Here is a 25,855-nt window from a genome sequence, read left to right as displayed (position 1 = left end):
GTTTCAATCTTATCTACACAAACGGCTGTGTCGGAAGTTTTCGAGAGTTTTCCAAGGCACAATTTGGCGCTTTATTTAGGCGGGTAAATTGAAGAAGGTAAACAAAGCTGAAAAGTATTTAATTTTTCTATTCTCTACTTTAGATCTTCATCGATAGCTGTGTATTCGCCGAAACTATCTCTAACCGTCAATTTTGTACGTTTTGCAAAGAGATTGATTATCTGAATCACACATGCACAATCACACTGATTCACAGACACTTTTTATTTTACCTACAGGCTACAACTACAAGTAAAAATGTACAAATGTACCTTTTAATCTATATATTTCATATAAAACTAAGGTTGGAACCCCCCTTTTTTGGACTATCATTTGAATGGGAACATAATGTTGAAACTCGCTTTATCCTGGGTCGGGACGACCCCTCCCTTTTTTTTTTTGAAAATGGCTGGATCCTCCCCTGAAAACAATATTTCATGACTATCTAGTCCAAATAGTTATGATGTGTTGCTAGGCTGTAAATAGACTTGTAAGACGTTGTAATTATTTGGACTAGACTGTCAGTCAGGGGTACTACTTGTACAAGTATCCTTTATTTACTTGAAAAAGTAAAAGATATTATAAGTTATCTACGTTCATATCCGTAGATATGGATATTTTAACACCCTGAAGTATCCAAGTACACCCTGAGGCGCAGCCGAAGGGTGTACAGGGTACTGAAGGGTGTTAAAATATCCATATCTACGGATATGAACGTAGATAACGAATATTTCCCCGGTCTTAGTCTAAATCTGGCGATTTTTAGAGAAATTCGACCACAAAGTTAAACGTGAAAGCAACGTTTTTTTAATTTTTTAAATATATCTTTTATTGAAATTTGGGAATTTGACATATTTTTAACGGGGTGTAGGGTCCTACCTTTGGTAGGACCCTACAGGTAGACAAATATAAGACGTTTTTAAACTAGAGACAGAGAAACTGAAATGGGTCTAATTTGGCGCGCAATGTTGTGAGAGTTACATCATAAACGGTGTGACGTCAACGTGGGTCATTTGCATAGCTAGGTCAGTAGTACCATTCATTGAAAATGTGGCTGCATAGTGATGCATTTACTAAAATGAGTGCAAATAATCGATATAATAAGATAAAATCGTTAGTGGATTAAATATTTAATTATACAGACATCATGGAAAATCTACATAATTCGATATTTCATAAGGAACAACCATGGAACTAAGGAAAACGCGCGTGAAATTCCCCGATGTAATGGGTAGCAACGTCCGGGGATATGGGTTAGCAACACCCGGGGGCTATGGGTTTTGTAACGACGTACGTTAACCAATCAGAATCCTAGAAATATACTAAGCCGGGGATAAATACTTATATCGTCTTGGTACCTGTTTTGACGCGGACCAGAAATGACGCACCGATTTAGTTAACGGTTTTATATTTCTAAACAAAAGCCGTGACGTCATCAACATTTGTTGTTCATAACATGATGTTGAAGGTCATCTGACTACAACAAAGATGCCTAAAACTCTGCCCAGAAATGTTATTATTGCTTAAAATATTAAAGACGATGCAATTTCCGCCATTTTATTAAGGTCAAAAAAATTCTACCCTTCCCCGAAAGATTATCATTCCTATCTCCACTTTGGTCAAGAAAAGTATGTAACCGTAGGCTTCCCCATTTTGTGTTTTTCAAATCACGTGACTGTCATGTGATATGGCTTTACATTTAAGCGGGAATCACTGTAGAAAAAATGATCGTCGCTTAAATATCATTTTCTATGGTTTATCGATTTTTTTTCATTCAATGTATGAAGTATACATATGTACATTGATAAATGTATTATTGTCAATGTTGTTTAATGAATGCAATTACTTTTTATTTTCAAATATATGGAATATGTATATCACTTTCATAAATTTTGGACAATTATATATCAAAATATAGGTTACAATTAAATTGATTAAAAATTTGGTGTTACAATCATCATGATCATTAAAGTGAATGAAAATTTCAAAAATTGTTAATAAAATTGAATCTGTTGAACAGTTTTAACTTCAAAGAATCCGGATTGAAGCAATTTTTCGATTATCAGTTACGTACAAGTGGTTTCTACTGGTTTGTTTATAGTGCGTCATTACTGGTACCCATCATTAGTTGGCAGTCCGTTTATTATGTTAGCAAACATGATTTTTATTGCTATTACTGTTTCAAATATCAACTGTTTAATAATTGAAATATAATAACAAGTTATCAATCTTTTATTCCATTCCGTTTTTCTAATTCTTTCAAATGGTAGATTAAATGCAGAGACAAACACAACCTTAGGTGCGTCATTACTGGTTCCTCGGGGATATAAGTTAATTATAATGTTTGAATAATCTCCCCTTAATTTTCTCAAAAATTCACTTGTATAAGTAATTTTTTTTTACAATCCCACAAAAATTCTCAAGTTTTGAGATGTAAAAACATGCCTTTAATGATTTTTACCAGGTTAGCTCATAATTTTTTATTAGAGTTCAATGTTTCATCTCATTAATTCAACAAAGAAACTGATTGCGCAAGGCCTTCAAAAATTGCTCCTTGGGGGGCTTGTAATTGAGAAGTGTTCTGAAGATAACAGACAAATGAGATTTTCATTGTCCAGGGCTCGACAATAACGCTTGTCCGATTGTCCGGTACCAGAAGAAAAAAAGGTCGGACAAGTAAAAGCTAGATCAAGGTTGTCCGACGGGACAAGTAAAATAATTTTGTAGAAAATAAATTAAATCCAACTTTGATGAACAAAGTAATAAACAAAAAACAAGAAAAGATAGATAAGGTAACAAGACAGTTCGGCACCGGCACGGAAACTAATCCTTCCATGTTTAATAGACAGTATGGCACCGTAGGAGACATTTCGGGACCAAGCCAACCAGCACCTCATTTCCCTACCATATTCTGTTGCTTATAATAAATATGATAAATTTTATTTAACAAAAATATTTTTTAAAATAAAAAATGAAGAAATTATTGACCATAAAATTCACAGAATCATATTTGATCATATGTAGACAAAACAATACTTGATTGCATTTGAATAAACATTTTAATATATTAAAAACAAAGCTGTTTGTAGTAAGGCATTAATCATAGTAATCAATATTTTACCAACATGAAAGACCAGGATACAAACCAAATGAGTGTAGACTGACAGGCCTACCAGACTGTGCCTCATGTGCAGAGTCTGATGAGACTTTGGCATTGATGAAAACTAGAACCTAAGTCCTGTGACATGACTTGATTCAGTTGTTCTCGACTCATATTTTTGAAAAGGATATCAAGAGATATAAATCAAATTCTGTTCTTATGTTCATTAAATCAACTTAAAATGCAAAAAAGGTTAATATTTAGATTTTTCTTGGACAAGTTACAATTCCATTCGGACAAGTAAGTTTTGATGTGTACTTGTCCTATTGGGCAAGTTGAAAAAAAAAACATTGTAGAGGCCTGTTGTCCATGAAATTACACTTAAATGATTAGTTAAGACAGCTGCAAAGGACAGACAATTTAAAATTCTATTAGAGCAAAGAAGTCCTAAGAATTCAAGAAAAGAAGATAGGATGACTTTTTCACTTATATAAGTAAAAAAATCTGAATGTCTAAGGGACATAACTAAGCCAATCTTTTTTTTTTACCTATACAAGTAAATAAAATACACTTGTATAAGTATCCTAAAAATTTACTTATATAAGTATATTAATATTACTTCTTCAAGTAAATAAAAATTACTTGTACAAGTACAATGTAGTACCCCTGACTGACTGTATCGTGAAATTTTTTCCCCATCTATGAAATAATGTCCAGAGAAGGAAATATTTCCATGATATAGACAATATTTTACCATACACATGATACATGTGATGGACTGTGAAACTCCGATCAGGAGATTAGGAAATTTTGGTCAGGAGATTAGGACTCAGATCAGGAGGTTTTTAATCGACATAGATTTTGTCGTAAATGTAACCGTGTGCTGTAGAAATTGTCTTTTAAAGTGTTTTTTCTTCAACTTTCCATCCGAATGTATTATGTTTATAGTACCCTTGTACTTATAAATTTTCTCTATCTTTATTCAACATGTTCAATCTAAGGCCTAAAATAAATATTGTTTGTTTCCCCAATCCCGACCGACCCTGCAAAAATGGTCTGACTCGCAAAATTTTATTGTCAAAAGTAAGTCAAATATTATTTTATTCATTTCTGATTTTCAGGCTTGCTGGATCAACCAATATTGTTCCAGCTTTTTGGAAAAATAAAATTATTTCCCTACCTACCTACCCACACCTGGCTTGGCAGGGTCGGGATTGGGGAAACAAACAGTATATTAATTTAGGCCTAACATTCTTTTTTTTTTAGTATGTTCTTTAAATTTTTTATTTTTGTCGAGCCTTCGACTTTAGTCGAAAAAGCGAGACATAGCGATCCTACATTCCGTCGTCGTCGTCAGCGGGGTCCACAAATATTCACTCTGTGGTTAAAGTTTTTGAAATTTTAATAACTTTCTTAAACTATCCTGGATTTCTACCAAACTTGGACAGAAGCTTGTTTATGATCATAAGATAGTATCCAGAGGTAAATTTTGTAAAAATAAAATTCCATTTTTTCTGTATTTTACTTATAAATGGACTTAGTTTTTCTGCCGGGAAATATTACATTTACTCTGTGGTTAAAGTTTTTAAAATTTCAATAACTTTCTTAAACTATCCTTGATTTGTACCAAACTTGGACAGAAGCTTGTTTATGATCATAAGATAGTATCCAGAAGTAAATTTTGTAAAAAAAAAATCCATTTTTTCCTTATTTTACTTTTAAATGGACTTAGATTTTCTGCCAGGAAACAACACATTCACTCTGTGGTTAAAGTTTTTAAAATTTTAATAACTTTCTTATTCTATTTTGGATTTGTACCAAACTTGGACAGAAGCTTGTTTATGGTCAAAAGCTAGTATCTTGAAGGAAATTTTGTAAAAAAAATAAATCCATTTTTTTCCGTATTTTACTTTTAAATGGATTTTCTGCCAGGAAACAACACATTCACTCTGTGGTTAAAGTTTTTAAAATTTTAATAACTTTCTTATACTATTTTGGATTTGTACCAAACTTGGACAGAAGCTTGTTTTATGATCAAATGCTAGTATCTAGAAGTAAATTTTGATTTCTTCCAGTTAACATTACATTCAGTCTGCAGTTAAAGCTTTTAAACATTTATTAGATTCATAAACTATCCTGGATTTTTACCAAACTTGGACAGAAGCTTCTTACAATCAAAAGATAGTATCAAGAGGAATATTTTTATTGATTTACTTCCTCATTTTTGTTGAGCCTGCGATTAACAGAAAAAGTAGGCGAGACACTGGGTTCCGCGGAACCCTTACGAATTTTATACCTTTTTTATCATTATTCTTCAGAACAATCACTGCAATCAGTACATTTGTTTAACTATCTACCCAGAGATCTTTTTTGCATGTTAAGAAACACATTTAAATCTAGAAACAAGGGTCATAGTTATTATATAAATTTCAATTTAAGCCTTGAAAGGAAGTATAGAACCCTCAAATAATTTTCAAATTATTATTTTTTTATTTGTTCTAAAACATTTAAAATCATTTAGTTACCATCCTTTTACGATTATTTGTTCAATTTATATTTTATTTATATTCTTTTACAAATTTACATTATTTAAAGGAAAGTAACTTAAAACAGGATAAATCAAGGGAAGTAACCCAACATTCATTTCAATTATTTTTAAATACACAAAGTTTTTATTACACAATGGCAGTTAGCCTGAGGTAAAAATCGTTGATTACCAGTATGTTTGACACCCAAGCTGACAAGTGAAGCCATATAATTATGCATGTTAGTTGATTTACAGGTAAAATATAACTTCAGGTAATGTCAGTTACACCAGATATGTTGGGCTGAAATTTTTCATTCATGAAATATTTCATACATGGGATTTTTTTCTCTTCAACAGGAGGTCGGGAGGAGACCCCTGAAAAAGGGATTATTGTACTACCGTCTGGAGGTTCACATGTATGTTTTACAGATGGATAGTATGACATTTTGTCCTGTTTAAAGGGAGGTTATCCAGATCCTGTATCCAAGCTACGACTGCAGAGATCTGTTAACTCTTAACTCATACACACCTTTAAAAATTTGAAAGCTGAATTTTTATTGGCTGATATAATAAAAATTCGTAAAGGTTCCGCGGAACCCAGTGTCTCGCCTACTTTTGCTGTTAATCGCAGGCTCAACAAAAATGAGGAAAAAAATTAATAAAAATATTCCTCTATATACTATCTTTTGATTGTAAGTAGCTTCTGTCCAAGTTTGGTAAAAATCCAGTATAGTTTATGAATCTAATAAATGTTTTAAAAACTTAAACTGCAGAATGTATGTAATGTTAACTGGAAGAAAAACTAAGTCTATTTATAAGTAAAATACGGAAAAAATGGAACAAAATTTTAACAAAATTTCCTTCTAGATACTAGCTTTAAATCATAAACAAGCTTCTGTCCAAGTTTGGTACAAACCCAGGATAGTTTAAGAAAGTTGTTAAAATTTTAAAAACTTAAACCACAGAGTGAATGTAATGTTAACTGGCAGAAAAACTAAGTCCATTTATAAGTAAAATATGGAAAAAATGGAATTTTTTTTTTACAAAATTGACTTCTGGATACTATCTTATGATCATAAACAAGCTTCTATCCAAGTTTGGTAGAAATCCAGGATAGTTTAAGAAAGTTATTAAAATTTCAAAAACTTTAACCACAGAGTGAATGTAATGTTTCCTGGCAGAAAAACTAAGTCCATTTATAAGTAAAATACGGAAAAAATGGAATTTTTTTTTTACAAAATTTACTTCTGGATACTATCTTATGATCATAAACAAGCTTCTGTCCAAGTTTGGTAGAAATCCAGGATAGTTTAAGAAAGTTATTAAAATTTCAAAAACTTTAACCACAGAGTGAATGTAATGTTTCCTGGCAGAAAAACTAAGTCCATTTATAAGTAAAATACGGAAAAAATGGAATTTTTTTTTTTACAAAATTTACTTTTGAATATTATCTTATGATCATAAACAAGATTCTGTCCAAGTTTGGTAGAAATCCAGGTTAGTTTAAGAAAGTTATTAAAATTTCAAAAACTTTAACCACAGAGTGAATATTTGTGGACGCCGCCGACGACGCCGACGGAATGTAGGATCGCTATGTCTCGCATTTTCGACAAAAGTCGAAGGCTCGACAAAAACCAGAACAGATGGTAAAAAACGTGTTAACAGAGCCTTGTAAGGGTCGCTTGAACACAGGGTCAGTAATAAAATTGGAATGCACATGGGCAGAAAAAGCAACAAAAGTATAAGCTGTTCATGTAGGATCTTGTATAACATATAAATTAGAAGGTGTGGTATGATCAATGAGTCAAGAGACCAACTGATACAGAAATTAACAACTATAGGTCATTGCATGGCCTTCAACAATGAGCGAAGCCAAAACTGTATTGTTGGCTATAAAAGGCCACACAAAGTGACAAATGTAAAACAATTCAAACGAAAAAAACTAACTTTTTTAGACTAGGGGCCCAACCAGCCACAATATGAAAATTAATGTAAGCACTATGGGCATTTTCATAAAAATTTTATGGGCCCAATCCAATTTTCAGTAGCATTGGCTACTGGGCCCCTGCTAATCTTTTTCCCTGAGTTGCAGCCTAATTTATGTACAAAATAATGAACAATAAACAAATATGTATTGTTATAGAGCAACAAATGACAACCACTGTATTGTAGGCTATTTTTTATATGTGTTCTGATCTTGATTTTACTAGACAATTATGGAAGCAGAACAGAAACAGATGAATGGACATGGCGACAATTTATTCAAAACAGGAGAAATAAAACAAAATGGGTGTAATGGACATACAAATGGTACAACTAGAAGGTAAATAAAGAGCTGCTGAACCAACGCTTCCTATGTTTTGTGCTGGTACCAGATGGTATGCAGGGTTGTCAGATTAAAAAAAATCAAATACTGCTATATTGACAACAACACTTCATTCTGTGTGAAACTGTTTTAGAGTTTGTCTGACCGAAAGAGAAATTTGAACTTTTTCAATATATATTCAACAAAAATATCTTATAAAAAGTTCTGTCTGACATTTTGTCGGTCAGACACTGAGAGTTGGATACACTGACACTTAAGTAAACTGCATCTTTTATTGTCTACCTTTTTTCGCTGGGATCTAGTCATCAAAACAAAGTACTGTAAATTCAGAAATTATTGCGTGCATTTATTATTGCGATTTTGGAAGAATGGACTAAAATGCGAGATTAATTATTGCGATTTCAGGAAAATCTACATACAGATATAAGTATCAGATATCATAATGCGAGTTCTTATTATTGCGATCTTCATCCACTCGCATTATTCGCATTAATAAAAACCTCGCAATAATTTCTGAATTTACAGTATACAAAAGGAGAACCCCTGAAGTACAAAAAATGATATCTTGTATGTGACGTCATAATTGTCTAGGCCAAAAAAAAAAATATGTTTGTTTACTATTACATCTTTGAAAAAAATAGGGTAGGTAGGTAGGGAATTTTATTTATTTTACCTTTTTTTTTACATTGAGTCTATGGGAGGGACATTCTGACTTTAAAGAGCTTATTGAAAAATGAAAAAAAAAAAAAAAATAGGGTAGGCTATTTTTGAGCTGAAAAAATAGGGAGGGTAGAGTAATAGGAAACACACATCTTTTTTTATTTGGCCCTATTGTTGACTTTGCTATAGGATACAATATATATAATTATAATGAACTAGAAAGTAACTATTCTTGAAAGAGGTGTGACCGTGTCACTTTTGTAAGCCACGTATGAATTTCAAGAAATTTTATGAGACGTATTTTTTGTCTTCTACATGTTACTAAGAAAGTTCTTTTTTTCATCATAAGAACTAAAAACACAAACCATGAAAACTAAATATTAAGTTTTTGTATTGAATATTTTTCAAAATCAAAATTTAAATTTACGTGGGCTAGAGTTAGCTCCATTCACTAGACAGGATGAACTGAGATGTTGTGTACCTGTATATTTTTTTCTATATATAGACACGATGAATACCACTACTTGGATGCCATACAAGAAGTTATTGACCATGGTGTAAGGAAGAGTAACAGAACTGGTATTGACACGTTATCTATATTTGGAATGCAGATGAGATACAGTTTAAGAGATCGTACGTATGAACATTTTCTCGACAAAAGAACCTAAAAGGTACTCATACCTGTGTACTTTTCAAAATCTCCCAGGGCTCACACTACCAGGCGACTAGGGCGAAGAAGTTGCTTTCCCGTCCATCACTTCGCTTTGCCCGACCCTCAAAATATAAAAAACAAGTCACCCTGTGGTTTACGATACTCGCTTTCAGTAGCTTTCGTCATCTGCAATATTCAATTTTTACCAAGACGATGAAACAGCAATTTTTCATTTAAAAGTAAAGAAATTCAAGGCATAAACGATTTATTTTCTTCAGAAAAGAGGTTAAAGCATTGATTTCAAAGTTGGTGGCATGTTATTTCATAAAAACAATTTTTTATCACTTCCGGTACTTGTTACTCAGGTCAAATCATTCTAACTTACAGCAAAATAAGTTGTAACTTCATTAGAACTTGATGAAATTTGAAGTAAATTTGTTATCCTTGTATTGCATTAAAAACGTCATATTCCTTTCCAAATAGCGTGTCAAACATCTTTTTTTTTGTAAATTTTTCTTCGTCCGCCATTTAAATTATTGGGCATATTATTGTACAACTACGGATCGGAGTTGGGATTTCATCGGAAACGGACCTGCTATGACCGAAATCCGGATTTTTACGATAATGACTATGGACGCATTAATGGCACTGATGACAGACAAAAATAAAAGGAAAAATTACGCATTCCACAAGCATTACCGTACTTTTGGTTAGATCTTCTCGATTAATGTATATATTTCCATGTATATGCATTGTTTCAATTTATAAGTTAAAGTTGCTCAATTCTGGGACTATTACGCTAATATAATTATATTATGTCCAAGCTTAACTGTTAAATTTATATATCTTTTTAATGAGAAATACTCAGTTTCATGAACATGATAACAGAGTAGTTTTTGTCTCGCCTTGACCGAGTCAAAAAGCAAGACATAGGTATGCTGTTTCCGGCGGCGGCGTCAACAATGTATTAGTTTGTGATTAGGTCTTGTTCATGGTGAACCACTAGTAGTAGGTCAATGATATTTGGTATGCAGTTGTATTAGCATTGGCACATCTCATTACCATAGAGATTATTTGGCCCCACCCCCTTAGTCATGGTCTATAGACTTTGAAAAATTTTGCTAAGTTAACATGTATTAATTTGTGATTAGGTCAGTTCAAGGGGAACCATTAGTGGTAGGCCAATGTTAATTGGTGTTCAGTTGTATAAGCATTAGGACATCTCATTTCCATGGAGAATATTTGGCTTTGCCCCCTTAGTCATGGTCTATAGACTTTGAAAATTTTGCTAAGTTAACGTGTATTAGTTTGTGATTAGATAAGTTTAAGATGAACTGCTAATGTTAAGTCAATAATATTTGGTATGCAAATTTATTGGTATTTGCAAGTATCGTTTTCATGGAGATTATATAGCCCCACCCCTGATCATGGTTCATTGACTTTGAAACTTTTACATAGTTTACAAGTTAATGGTTGTGTTTAGGTTTGTTTAAAGGGAACGACTTATAATAAGTCAATGGTATTTGGTATGCAGTTGTATTAGCATTGGCACATCTCATTCCATGGAGATTGTTTAGCCATGTACCTTCAGTCATGGTTCATCGACTTTGAATATTTGCATAACCTACATGTTAAAGTATTGCTATTTTAATTTCAACATTTGCATTATCAAAATTACAAAAAGGCGAGACATATCTCTGTGATAACAGTTTATTTAATTGATTTAACAACTTTCTTTTCCTTTTTAATATAAAAAAAAATCTTTTTTATTAGTGCCAGATATTTAATTGTTTTTTCTGAAAAGAGGACTCCTATGATTGTGCAACTAGATATGATAAAATTAAACAACTTTAAATTTGAACAGTTACTTTAATTGTATACCCAGGTACAAATTGAACTTTAAAAAAAAAATAAGATACATATGGCCCTTAATGTATTATAGTAAAAACAAAACATTGTAGCGCCGCGAGCGAACAAGCACTTCTCTTTCAAATATCACCACTTCTCCCTATCAATTTCAAAAAGAAGTAACTTCTCCCTATGATTCTGAAGTAGTGTGAGCCCTGATCTCCATTGGGGATTTTGAGTGCAAGAGGAACTTTTGCACCTCCTATTTTGTCATAAGTGTTTTAATCTACTACTGTATTATTTGAATGATAATGTATACATGTGCTTAAATACCCTTTCAGCTAATTTAAATGCCTGTTTTGAGGTGTTCAATTTGTTGAAATATAGAATTTTAAATTCTACATCAACACCTCTCATGTGGGATATAAATTGAGATAGTTGACAGGTGTTGTACTCAAGTTCTTGATACACCCCTGTATGTGTAAAAAGTTTTCATGGTTTTATTCACGTTACAAGCAAACTTTAATTATACACAAAAAGGAATCCAAATGATAGTTGACAGAACAAATGACTATACTAACCACCAACACTGAACACTTCAGATACCCCAGACTAATAAAATTTTATTCTGACTAGTTTGTTTTTTTTAAATATGTTGTTTAGACACATAAGAAAAATATCGGAATATTAGTCTTTGGAATATTAGTCTTGGAAAAGTTTTTGGTGCAGACTGGTTGTATCTGTGTACAAAGTCAAAAGTCAATTAATATCCTGAAATTTTTGTAGGTTTAATTTCTCTTCATAGAATACTATTTAAGAAGAGCTCCACATGTTTATTTTTGTTTTCTGAATATGATGGAACAGTTAAACATCAGAATGACAGACGTTGAGAAAGTAATAAAAGAATTTAAATCATTGAGTGACACATGTAGATTTTAAATGCATATGAAATAAGCCAAAATGTTAACATGGTTAAAGAAACTAATATGGTTCTTAAAAAAAGATAATTTAATTTTTGTATAAGGAGGGTTTTTTTTTAATTTGGTTATCTCCCTTTTTGTAATAGTAATAGTAAACAGACATATCTATCACTATGATCACCTAAATGATATTAGAAGCAGAAGAAATCATCAGTGACTTTTCTAGAATTAAAATCACAGGGCAATGATTGGCACTTTTTTAAAACCTGACCACCTTAAATAAAAATTTTATAATTCTTACCAAATTTTATAGAAAAATGCAACCACCCATATTTAATTTATTTTGTGGGACTCCCGTCCCCCACCAGATTTATTTTGAGACAGCCTTTTTTAAAAATCAACATTATTTTCAGAATTTCCCCTCCTGACAACTAAACGAGTGTTTTGGAGAGGAGTAGCTGAAGAGTTACTATGGTTTGTGGCAGGTTGTACTAGCGGGAAGAAACTGAGTGATAAAAATGTAAAAATATGGGATGCTAATGGTTCCAGAGATTTCCTTGATGGGTTAGGTCTTACACACCGAGAAGAAGGTATTTTTGTTTAGAAAATTATATATGAAATTGAGAAAAAAATCACTGTAAAAGTGCAAATTTTTTGCTCATTGTTGAAGGCCGTATGGTGACTTACACTATAGTTGTTAATTTCTGTGTCACTTGGTCTCTTGTGGAGAGTTGTCTTATTGGCAATCATACAATATCATCTTATTTTGATTGTTTTAGGAAGTGTTTTGATGGAAGTTTGCTTGCGAGTATTGTCAAAAGGTACCATTGGTAATTTGGATTAGCAATATTTACTTAAATTTATATTACCACACTTTTAATGCCTTCTGTTATAAAATCTATTTACAGTGATTTTCCTACCCTTTTTCAAATGGGGCCTGGGCCCTAGGCAATTGGGAAAATGTGTCATATAACGTCTGAATTGGGAAAAAATAAATCATTGTTTTCATCATAGTTTAATGAGGTTATTTATTAAAATTCCAATTTTCTATCATAACCAAATTTTAACATATCATTTTTTTTTCTTAATGCATTTAATTTAATATATATCATCAAGGTTTTTCATACTAATGATAAAACTTGATTAAATTGGGAATTTTCAGTGTTCATTTGGGAAAAAAATAGGGTTTTTCTAATTGGGAATGGGGCCTATATTCGGACCCAAAATATAAGCAGGAAAATCACTGATTTAGATAGCAGCATGGTGATATTCATCCCTTGGCAAATCCTACCTGGATGAATAAATCATGTAAATGTAAAACACCCAGAACCTATCCGGGTTGGAACATTTTATTATAATATAGAACAATTCTGTCCAGTTTCAGAAGGTGCTTAGTTTATTTTCCTACAAATTCATATGTTCAATTCTTATAAACATTGATAAATTAAAAGAAGAAATGAAAAGGTACTCTGAAACTTTGATACCATGGCCTTGCAGAAATAAAACTTGTTGGTCTCAGACCAATCAAAATGCTAGATAAGGTGTTTTGAGCAAAAATTTTGTACTTCAACGACTGAATATAGTTTTATTACCCCAAAACTATCTGCATTTTATAGAAAATTTCTGTATTTGTCAATATTATCCATTTTCTTTCAAGTTTTAATTCCTACCAATTTTGATTGTAGGTGATTTGGGGCCAGTATATGGATTTCAGTGGAGACATTTTGGTGCAGAGTACAAAGATATGCATGCAGACTATAGTGGACAGGGCGTCGACCAATTAGCAGACGTCATCAACAAGATCAAAACAAACCCTGATGACCGACGAATTATTATGTCCGCATGGAACCCTGTTGGTAAGATTTTGTAGCTGATATGTGTAAATTTAAACATAATATAACACAGGAAGTAATATAAAAAAATCTTTAAAAAAATTTAATACAAAAAATGTGGTAAGATTGCCAGTGAGACAACTATCCAATTAAGTTAAAATGATAGAGTAAGTAATTGTACCGTTCAACATGATTTTGAGTAATGACAGTTTTACTTTTAAATGTTGTGTGCCTTGATTATATTCAAACAAATTCTTTGTGGTTTAATGAGATAAACCAAGCACCATACTTGACAGAAATTTGTTTGTTTTGAACTGTTAATTTATTGGCAACATTTCCGTTGATATTTTTTTCAGATCTAAAGAAGATGGCATTGCCACCTTGCCATGCCTTTGTACAATTCTATGTAGCTAATGGGGAATTATCTTGTCAGTTATACCAAAGATCTGGTGACATGGTAATGTATTGTCAATTCTTATTTTAAAATTCCAATAGGGGTATTTAATACATATTAAAGTATTATTTTTTAAGGCGTTTTGGCCACTGGCCTGCTTCTTCATTATCCTTCTTACCTACATGGTAGACATTTCACTTTCACAATCATGGAAATGTTATACATTTATATCCTTGGTAATGTTGTGACGTCATAATAATTTTTTTTTTTCATGGGTACAGTCTTGATTTTTTAGTTTTCATGAATTCAGTGTGCATGTGTCTAGGAAATTTGAAATTTTTTGACTTTTTAAATTTGTGGAACATCTGAAATCTGCCAAAATTAATTTACACTCTACCAGTTTTAATCACATTTGAAAAATGGCAAAAAATAGATATTTAATAAGCTTGTGAATTCACTTATAGTTTGACTACAGATTGAAATTCATTTTCTAGATGATTACTACTTCCTTGGCTTGAAATAAAACCATGCTATTTTATTTTATTTTCAGGGTTTAGGGGTGCCGTTCAACATTGCCAGTTACTCGCTACTTGTATACATGATCGCTATGGTAACAAATCTGAAGGTTAGTTTAATTACTAGTGGAAAACAAAAATCCAATATCATTAATATTTAATAATAATGAGATGTGGTGTGATTGCCAATGTGACAACTATACACCAGAGTTCAACTGACAAAGATATATCATGCTTGAATCCTCATAAAATAGATAAGAAAGAATATGGGTATCCATCCATGACACAAAATTAGTTCATGCACAGCAAAAAATATAAATAGCAAAGGAAAAGTGCTTTTCTAAAACATAAGAAAATGTAATACTATACAGAGGTTCTACATGCTAAGCAATTTTAGTTTTGCAGTCAAATACAGTCTTCACGATAATCTTCTAAATTTAAAGGCCCCGAACCATAATTTTTGGAAATTTTTAGTTAGATTCTGTTGGCCTGTAGAGATGATTTTTACAAGCCCGAGAGCAATTTTACAAGCCTGGGCTGCTGTGGCCTGTGGTTAAGCCAGAGTTGACTGCAAATAGGCTATTTATTACCAAAGGTCTGACAGAAATAGCATGTATTACAAAATTGCCCATAATTACTTGTATATTCTCTTATGGTTGTGGCCTGTTATCTATTTCTTGCATAAATAGATATTTCTCGTATCACACTGCACTGAGTGTGATACGAAAATCTGTGTTAATTTGATTGGCTTCTCCAGCATCACAAGACGATATTACGGCATTTCCATTGGCTATTCGTTAGGTCATTGATGAATTTGAAAGGTTAAGACGATGTACATTTCGTCCATGGTAACGGACATATGTGATTTCTTCAATAATATACAAAACACTCACACATTTCACCTGACAATCTTCTTTTTGTCAAATTTTTTTACATTCTGAAGCGTACAAAAAGTCTTTCGTTGTCTGATGTTAAAGTTTGACACCAGAAAAGGACATATGACGTCATACTGGAATGTGCAAAAGACTAGATCAACATTTCGCGGAATTTTTAATTTAACACATTGAGAGTGTTGACCATAAGAGAAATAGGTTTCACAACTTGTGAAAATTGGATATCGCTTGATATCAACTCTCGTTATTTAATTTAAATAGTAATAACAAATTCTCCAAAGTTGATCAGGCGAATTATCTTTTTTACCAGTTATTCTTGGTCTTCTCAAAATTCAACAAAGGATTGTCTAGCCACAGCAATCATTTCTCTGACTTACAAATTATTTATTGATCTATAAAATCAAGGAAATTAACCTGCTTTCTCTTAAACCGGTTCAAATTTACATGTTTACCATCAGTATCTGAAAAATTTAAAAATCATGAATTTTAACAGTGAAAGTTAGTGGATACAATATTTATGGTTTTAACTAAATCAAACTAAATTTTAAATTTGGCATGTGAATCAGGATCAAACCATTTTCTTTACCGACCTTTGGATTAATGAACTGCCAGTATTTGACTGTCACACAGCATATTTTCCAATTTGTCCAAAAGTCAACATAGTTTGGCAAGTCTGATATAGGCTGACACACTATCTGGGAATTTATCAACTTGAAAAACAATGTTATAAACAAAGACATTGATGGTGATGGTCAAATCTATATACTTTGGATACATTTATTTTCGTTGGTACCAATTTTCCTTGATTGTGGAAAAAATGTATTTCATTCGGTGTGAGCCAATGCTCCGTGCACGTGTTGAAGGCCATACTTTGACATATAATGGTTTACTTTTACAAATTGTGCCTTGGATGGAGAGTTGTCTCATTGGCACTCATACCACATCTTATTATATCTATTCATGCATTTTTTTCCTTCACTTTTAATGTCTCTTTCAGTGGATTGGAATTATAGAAACGCTTGTTGTTTTTTTGGGGCATTAATTTGATTAAATGTTGTTTGTTTATATCAGTGTTCAGTGGCAAATACTTCATACCTAAAATCAGGACAAGTACAATTTGAACCATAAAGCAATTAGATACATGTAGTTCTATTAGGTAGGCCAGTCAGTAGGAAAGACTAGAGATTTGGACATCACTTGAAAAAGGGCATAATTGATAGGGTCAGAAATATTTGCCATGAAATTGGTCACCTACAGACCCCTCAATCAGTAGTTTCGGAAGTTCTTTTGGATGCAGAGAGGGACGCCATCCTAGCTTGACCTCATTAGGCCAAAAGTGAATTATCTATATAAAATTAAGAAATATTTTCAATTTGTGACTTCTTTTTCTTTACTTTACAGCCAGGAGATTTTGTACATACCATTGGAGATGCCCACGTTTACGTTAATCATTTTCTTTACTTTACAGCCAGGAGATTTTGTACATACCATTGGAGATGCCCACGTTTACGTTAATCTTTTTCTTTACTTTACAGCCAGGAGATTTTGTACATACCATTGGAGATGCCCACGTTTACGTTAATCATTTTCTTTACTTTACAGCCAGGAGATTTTGTACATACCATTGGAGATGCCCACGTTTACGTTAATCATTTTCTTTACTTTACAGCCAGGAGATTTTGTACATACCATTGGAGATGCCCACGTTTACGTTAATCATTTTCTTTACTTTACAGCCAGGAGATTTTGTACATACCATTGGAGATGCCCACGTTTACGTTAATCATTTTCTTTACTTTACAGCCAGGAGATTTTGTACATACCATTGGAGATGCCCACGTTTACGTTAATCATTTTCTTAACTTTACAGCCAGGAGATTTTGTACATACCATTGGAGATGCCCACGTTTACGTTAATGATTTTCTTTACTTTACAGCCGGTAGATTTTGTACATACCATTGGAGATGCCCACGTTTACGTTAATGATTTTCTTTACTTTACAGCCAGGAGATTTTGTACATACCATTGGAGATGCCCACGTTTACGTTAATCATTTTCTTTTCTTTACAGCCAGGAGATTTTGTACATACCATTGGAGATGCCCACGTTTACGTTAATCATTTTCTTTACTTTACAGCCAGAAGATTTTGTACATACCATTGGAGATGCCCACGTTTACGTTAATCATTTTCTTTTCTTTACAGCCAGGAGATTTTGTACATACCATTGGAGATGCCCACGTTTACGTTAATCATTTTCTTTACTTTACAGCCAGAAGATTTTGTACATACCATTGGAGATGCCCACGTTTACAATAATCATTTTCTTTACTTTACAGCCCGGAGATTTTGTACATACCATTGGAGATGCCCACGTTTACGTTAATCATTTTCTTTACTTTACAGCCGGGAGATTTTGTACATACCATTGGAGATGCCCACGTTTAGGTTAATGATTTTCTTTACTTTACAGCCAGGAGATTTTGTACATACCATTGGAGATGCCCACGTTTACGTTAATGATTTTCTTTACTTTACAGCCAGGAGATTTTGTACATACCATTGGAGATGCCCACGTTTACGTTAATGATTTTCTTTACTTTACAGCCAGGAGATTTTGTACATACCATTGGAGATGCCCACGTTTACGTTAATGATTTTCTTTACTTTACAGCCAGGAGATTTTGTACATACCATTGGAGATGCCCACGTTTACGTTAATCATTTTCTTTACTTTACAGCCAGGAGATTTTGTACATACCATTGGAGATGCCCACGTTTACGTTAATCATTTTCTTTACTTTACAGCCAGGAGATTTTGTACATACCATTGGAGATGCCCACGTTTACGTTAATCATTTTCTTTACTTTACAGCCAGGAGATTTTGTACATACCATTGGAGATGCCCACGTTTACGTTAATCATTTTCTTTACTTTACAGCCAGGAGATTTTCTACATACCATTGGAGATGCCCACGTTTACGTTAATCATTTTCTTTACTTTACAGCCAGGAGATTTTGTACATACCATTGGAGATGCCCACGTTTACGTTAATCATTTTCTTTACTTTACAGCCAGGAGATTTTCTACATACCATTGGAGATGCCCACGTTTACGTTAATCATTTTCTTTACTTTACAGCCAGGAGATTTTCTACATACCATTGGAGATGCCCGAGTTTACGTTAATCATTTTCTTTACTTTACAGCCAGGAGATTTTGTACATACCATTGGAGATGCCCACGTTTACGTTAATCATTTTCTTTACTTTACAGCCAGGAGATTTTGTACATACCATTGGAGATGCCCACGTTTACGTTAATCATTTTCTTTACTTTACAGCCAGGAGATTTTGTACATACCATTGGAGATGCCCACGTTTACGTTAATCATTTTCTTTACTTTACAGCCAGGAGATTTTGTACATACCATTGGAGATGCCCACGTTTACGTTAATCATTTTCTTTACTTTACAGCCAGGAGATTTTGTACATACCATTGGAGATGCCCACGTTTACGTTAATCATTTTCTTTACTTTACAGCCAGGAGATTTTGTACATACCATTGGAGATGCCCACGTTTACGTTAATCATTTTCTTTACTTTACAGCCAGGAGATTTTGTACATACCATTGGAGATGCCCACGTTTACGTTAATCATTTTCTTTACTTTACAGCCAGGAGATTTTGTACATACCATTGGAGATGCCCACGTTTACGTTAATCATTTTCTTTACTTTACAGCCAGGAGATTTTGTACATACCATTGGAGATGCCCACGTTTACGTTAATCATTTTCTTTACTTTACAGCCAGGAGATTTTGTACATACCATTGGAGATGCCCACGTTTACGTTAATCATTTTCTTTACTTTACAGCCAGGAGATTTTGTACATACCATTGGAGATGCCCACGTTGACGTTAATCATTTTCTTTACTTTACAGCCAGGAGATTTTGTACATACCATTGGAGATGCCCACGTTGACGTTAATCATTTTCTTTACTTTACAGCCAGGAGATTTTGTACATACCATTGGAGATGCCCACGTTGACGTTAATCATTTTCTTTACTTTACAGCCAGGAGATTTTGTACATACCATTGGAGATGCCCACGTTGACGTTAATCATTTTCTTTACTTTACAGCCCGGAGATTTTGTACATACCATTGGAGATGCCCACGTTGACGTTAATCATTTTCTTTACTTTACAGCCCGGAGATTTTGTACATACCATTGGAGATGCCCACGTTGACGTTAATCATTTTCTTTACTTTACAGCCAGGAGATTTTGTACATACCATTGGAGATGCCCACGTTGACGTTAATCATTTTCTTTACTTTACAGCCAGGAGATTTTGTACATACCATTGGAGATGCCCACGTTGACGTTAATCATTTTCTTTACTTTACAGCCAGGAGATTTTGTACATACCATTGGAGATGCCCACGTTGACGTTAATCATTTTCTTTACTTTACAGCCAGGAGATTTTGTACATACCATTGGAGATGCCCACGTTGACGTTAATCATTTTCTTTACTTTACAGCCAGGAGATTTTGTACATACCATTGGAGATGCCCACGTTGACGTTAATCATTTTCTTTACTTTACAGCCAGGAGATTTTGTACATACCATTGGAGATGCCCACGTTGACGTTAATCATTTTCTTTACTTTACAGCCAGGAGATTTTGTACATACCATTGGAGATGCCCACGTTGACGTTAATCATTTTCTTTACTTTACAGCCAGGAGATTTTGTACATACCATTGGAGATGCCCACGTTGACGTTAATCATTTTCTTTACTTTACAGCCAGGAGATTTTGTACATACCATTGGAGATGCCCACGTTGACGTTAATCATTTTCTTTACTTTACAGCCAGGAGATTTTGTACATACCATTGGAGATGCCCACGTTTACGTTAATCATTTTCTTTACTTTACAGCCAGGAGATTTTGTACATACCATTGGAGATGCCCACGTTTACGTTAATCATTTTCTTTACTTTACAGCCAGGAGATTTTGTACATACCATTGGAGATGCCCACGTTGACGTTAATCATTTTCTTTACTTTACAGCCAGGAGATTTTGTACATACCATTGGAGATGCCCACGTTGACGTTAATCATTTTCTTTACTTTACAGCCAGGAGATTTTGTACATACCATTGGAGATGCCCACGTTGACGTTAATCATTTTCTTTACTTTACAGCCAGGAGATTTTGTACATACCATTGGAGATGCCCACGTTGACGTTAATCATTTTCTTTACTTTACAGCCAGGAGATTTTGTACATACCATTGGAGATGCCCACGTTGACGTTAATCATTTTCTTTACTTTACAGCCAGGAGATTTTGTACATACCATTGGAGATGCCCACGTTGACGTTAATCATTTTCTTTACTTTACAGCCAGGAGATTTTGTACATACCATTGGAGATGCCCACGTTGACGTTAATCATTTTCTTTACTTTACAGCCAGGAGATTTTGTACATACCATTGGAGATGCCCACGTTGACGTTAATCATTTTCTTTACTTTACAGCCAGGAGATTTTGTACATACCATTGGAGATGCCCACGTTGACGTTAATCATTTTCTTTACTTTACAGCCAGGAGATTTTGTACATACCATTGGAGATGCCCACGTTGACGTTAATCATTTTCTTTACTTTACAGCCAGGAGATTTTGTACATACCATTGGAGATGCCCACGTTGACGTTAATCATTTTCTTTACTTTACAGCCAGGAGATTTTGTACATACCATTGGAGATGCCCACGTTTACGTTAATCATTTTCTTTACTTTACAGCCAGGAGATTTTGTACATACCATTGGAGATGCCCACGTTTACGTTAATCATTTTCTTTACTTTACAGCCAGGAGATTTTGTACATACCATTGGAGATGCCCACGTTTACGTTAATCATTTTCTTTACTTTACAGCCAGGAGATTTTGTACATACCATTGGAGATGCCCACGCTTACGTTAATCATTTTCTTTACTTTACAGCCAGGAGATTTTGTACATACCATTGGAGATGCCCACGCTTACGTTAATCATTTTCTTTACTTTACAGCCAGGAGATTTTGTACATACCATTGGAGATGCCCACGTTTACGTTAATCATTTTCTTTACTTTACAGCCAGGAGATTTTGTACATACCATTGGAGATGCCCACGTTTACGTTAATCATTTTCTTTACTTTACAGCCAGGAGATTTTGTACATACCATTGGAGATGCCCACGTTTACGTTAATCATTTAGATCCTTTAAAGGAACAGGTAAAAGTAGTTTTATACAAATACAGTTAACAACAACATATGGCAACAATATATGCAAATTTAGAGGTTACCCCAAAATATCAACAAGCATAATCACATTAAAGCCTCTAAAAGTGTCTTTAATTAATGGCGAGGTAATCTTCAAGATGCTCTCTGTACACAAATGCTATGTTAAAGAACAGTATGTCGTTTTAATGTAAATTCAGAAATTATTGCTTGAGTTTATTATTGCGATTTCAAAAAATCTGCGTACCCGTCTATATTTCAGTTATTCTTATTATTGTGATACTCACCAAATACCTTTATTGGCATTAATAAAAACCTTCACAATAATTTCTGAATCTACAGTAATCTTTGAAAACTAAAACACTTTCATGCACTTGACATAAACTATAAAGGAGCTTGTCCTTTTATGTCTGCATCTTTGATTAGTTGAAAGTTTCAGCACAAAAACTGTCCAACAGATATTTTGACAACAATATTCCACTTTTCTATCAATGTGTAATCAGGTAATGTCAATTTACACCAGAAACGTTCGATCCACTCGAGTTTTTTCATCTTCAATATAAACAGCGTAGTAAAAAATGATACCTAAAATTATACAGTGGATTTTTTTCTCTCAAATGGGAGAGAGGGAGGAGATCCCTGAAAACAGGATTATTTTACTCTCGTCCGGAGGTTCACATGTATGAAACATAATAGATTTTGTTATTTATTGCAGCTGAAAAGAGTGCCGAGAGAGTTTCCAAAACTTGTCATCAAAAGGGAAGTTACAGACATTGACGATTTTAAATATGAAGATTTTGAAATTGTTGGTTATAATCCTCATCCAAAGATTGCTATGGAGATGGCTGTGTGATGTCGGGTTGTCATGGAGATGGAGTTGTTATTGTTTATTAGTTGCCATGGGAATGCCAATGCTTTCAATTGATCAATTGATCAGTGTAGAATCTAAAATAATTCAGAAGGTCCTTTATTTAATAACATTGAAAAGTGCTTAAATCTTTTATTGATTAAAACATCAAAGTAGGCATGATATTGTAATGTTTTGAAGGGCCATCTTGAAACGTTCTTCACCATATATGATGGTTTATATGTCAGAAGCACTTCTTTATAAAAAAAATTATACTAGAAAACCAAATAATGTGCTCTCTCAAGTTTATGCATAGTTTTGTGTTCTCTCAAGATTATGCATAGTTTTGTGTTATCTCAAGATTATGCATAGTTTTGTGTTATCTCAAGATTGATTAGTTTTGTGTTCTCTCAAGATTATGCATAGTTTTGTGTTCTCTCACGGTTATGCAGTTTTGTGTTCTCTCAAGATTATGCAGTTTTGTGTTCTCTCAAGATTATGCAGTTTTGTGTTCTCTCAAGATTATGCATAGTTTTGTGTTCTCTCAAGATTATGCATAGTTTTGTGTTCTCTCAAGATTATGCAGTTTTGTGTTCTCTCAAGATTATGCATAGTTTTGTGTTCTCTCAAGATTATGCATAGTTTTGTGTTCTCTCAAGATTGATTAGTTTTGTGTTCTCTAAAGATTATGCATAGTTTTGTGTTCTCTCAAGAAGAGATCCAATTAATTTGTCAATCTCATTCATTATGTATGTACATTGAAAGAAAAGATGATTTGAATACTATGATAGATATTATACTCGCATTTTTGTGTGAATTATTTGAAGCTCTCTTATGCTCAATTATACTGTTGCCCAGTATGTATACACTTTTTGACTTCAATATAATTTTTTTTTTAAGAATCTTATAATTTCAATAATACTAGACCACTTTATAAAACATTTTGAATTAATCAGAAATATTTTTTTTTTATCTATGTAATTATTTAAGCCCAGTTGTGTTCAATTATATTGATGTTCATGCCAACATGTGTTCAAAAATACTTAACTTATGCAATATAACTTAATCCAACATGTGTTCCAATATTATGATATTATTTTTCTATGTATATATTCAAGTAAATATGTTTTCAAATATACTCTACTTGCACAAATTTCTTAACCCCATATGTGTTCAAATATACTGAAAAAATTGATCTTTGCAATTTCTTTATAAACCCACATGTTTTAAAATGTAACTATCCTGCTCTGATGGAGGCTACACTACTCTTTCTCTAACTGTTCATATATCTGTCCCATGAAATATTTATCACATTTTTCTCAAAAACTACAAATTGGAGCTTCATGTGAACATTCGGGCCTTGGTGGGTGAGTGGTCTAAGTAGTTCAACTACGGTACTGTATCACTAGCCTCTCAACACCAACACTGAGGTTGTGAGTTGAATCCCACACATGGCAGGTGCACTTGACTCCAATCTTAATTGAGAAGTATTGCCAGATTTCCTACTGAAGGTCATAGTTCTCTCTGGGCACTCAGGCTTCGTCCACCAAACAGCTGCCAGGAAATAGCCAGTAGTAATGAAAGTGACATTAAAAACCAACAATCAACCAATCATGTGAACATGCCATACTGTGTGATATTTTTTCACATCAATCTCTCATCAACTTCCTGTTTTCAGAAAACTTTAAAGTAACATTAATAATCACTAGCTCTCAGTACATCTTGGTATCATATTCTATGCAATTACTGATTCAAAATTGTTCTGATTTATTGTCCCCTGCGAACACGTTGCGGGGGACATAGAAATTCCAGGCTTCTGTCCGTCCGGTCTTGTTAGCGCTCTGACATGTACAGTTCTTGCCAGATTTTTAGGTTTAAATCATCAATGTCTCAGACAAATTTGAAAATCAGTGCCGATAAATTATTTTTGAAAGAGTTATGTCCCTTGGAAATATTGATTATATGGAAAATTGCATTGTTAGTGCTCTCATGTGTAAAATTCTTGCCAGAATTTTATGAAACTTATATCATAGGTTTATATCAGCAATGTCTTTAACACTTTCGAAAATAAGTGCTGATCAAATATTTTTAACTAGTTATGCTCTTTGGAAAAATTAATTATAATGGAAATTGCATTGCATTTGCACTGAAGCCTTCATTTCTCTAAGATATTTATAAATTGTTTAAAAAAAAAAAAAGTGTTTTTTTTTTTTAGTTATTTCCCTTGGATTGATTAAATATGGTTTAACGCGGTGGACATGGGCACTCTTTTCTTTTATTTATCCTTATTTAACCATCCATACATATAATTTTGGAATAGACATTAGACTAATGCATGTTCTGATTTATTTATACATTTCTTCCATTGTCTAACAAATGTGTTCCAATATACTGAAATTCTTGTATTCAAATATATGACGATGATGGGTGTGTTTAACCACCTTGACAGGCTATATTAGCCTTCGCACAGTCAGTGATCAAATATACTGCTACATTATAAAGTTATTTATAATGATATCAAAGCTTGTATGTGGAAAAAATGTGGATTTAAGGACATTCTTATAAACTATACCACTTGTGTTCAGCTATTATGATATAAATATATTAAATTTATGCAAATACTAAACTTGTGTGTTATAAATTTTAGATAACTTTCACTTATGCAGTTATTTAAGCCAGCATCTGTTCAAATATTTCATCTTTGCATCAACTTAGTAATACTTCTGTTCAAATACATGTAAACAGGAAATCATTATGTTTACAATTACTTAAGCCAACATGATATGAAATATACCTATAACTTTGCTATGCAATTGTTCAGTCTATTATTTGTATATTGATAAAATTATGTATGTATTTTTTTATACCAACTTGTGTTCAGCCTGAATGGCAGCTATTATTTTCATTGTATTATCCTTGTGCCATAATTATGTACAGAACTTAATTATGTAGATCTGAAGTTATAAATTCATTTCATATTAAGTAAAAAATTATGTTAA

General features: G+C 33.1%; 1 protein-coding gene across 4 annotated transcripts; it reads left to right on the top strand.

Annotated features, from left to right (window-relative positions):
* LOC127706062 (thymidylate synthase-like) lies at positions 1-25,855 on the top strand. 4 transcript variants are annotated; one of them, XR_007984189.1, is made up of 10 exons: positions 25-114; positions 7,877-7,989; positions 9,158-9,285; positions 12,486-12,662; positions 13,758-13,928; positions 14,261-14,361; positions 14,849-14,923; positions 21,932-22,003; positions 22,725-23,299; positions 23,570-25,855. XR_007984189.1 is itself a non-coding variant. In XM_052210516.1 (9 exons), exons 2-9 carry the CDS (start codon positions 7,883-7,885, stop codon positions 22,860-22,862), a joined length of 969 nt encoding a protein of 322 aa, XP_052066476.1. In that variant the 5' UTR covers positions 1-97; positions 7,877-7,882; the 3' UTR covers positions 22,863-25,855. The 4 variants fall into 4 exon arrangements, 2 of the variants coding, with proteins under 2 accessions (XP_052066476.1, XP_052066475.1); XR_007984188.1 differs by having other exon boundaries at positions 23,542-25,855; XM_052210516.1 differs by having other exon boundaries at positions 1-97; positions 22,725-25,855.

The sequence above is a fragment of the Mytilus californianus genome, unplaced genomic scaffold (genome assembly GCF_021869535.1).
Source record: "Mytilus californianus isolate M0D057914Y unplaced genomic scaffold, xbMytCali1.0.p SCAF_6, whole genome shotgun sequence".
Lineage (NCBI taxonomy): Eukaryota > Metazoa > Mollusca > Bivalvia > Mytilida > Mytilidae > Mytilus > Mytilus californianus.
The sequence above is the reverse complement of the archived record's forward strand: the minus strand, read 5'-3'. Positions and strand labels throughout refer to the sequence as shown.

Bases quoted from the DNA above. Each gene is read 5' to 3' on its own strand.
- LOC127706062 (XM_052210516.1), top strand. From the start codon at position 7,883: ATGGAAGCAGAACAGAAACAGATGAATGGACATGGCGACAATTTATTC. The intron at 7,990-9,157 runs GTAAATAAAGAG...TTCTATATATAG, and splicing joins ACAAATGGTACAACTAGAAG to ACACGATGAATACCACTACT. The intron at 12,663-13,757 runs GTATTTTTGTTT...TTTTGATTGTAG, and splicing joins TCTTACACACCGAGAAGAAG to GTGATTTGGGGCCAGTATAT.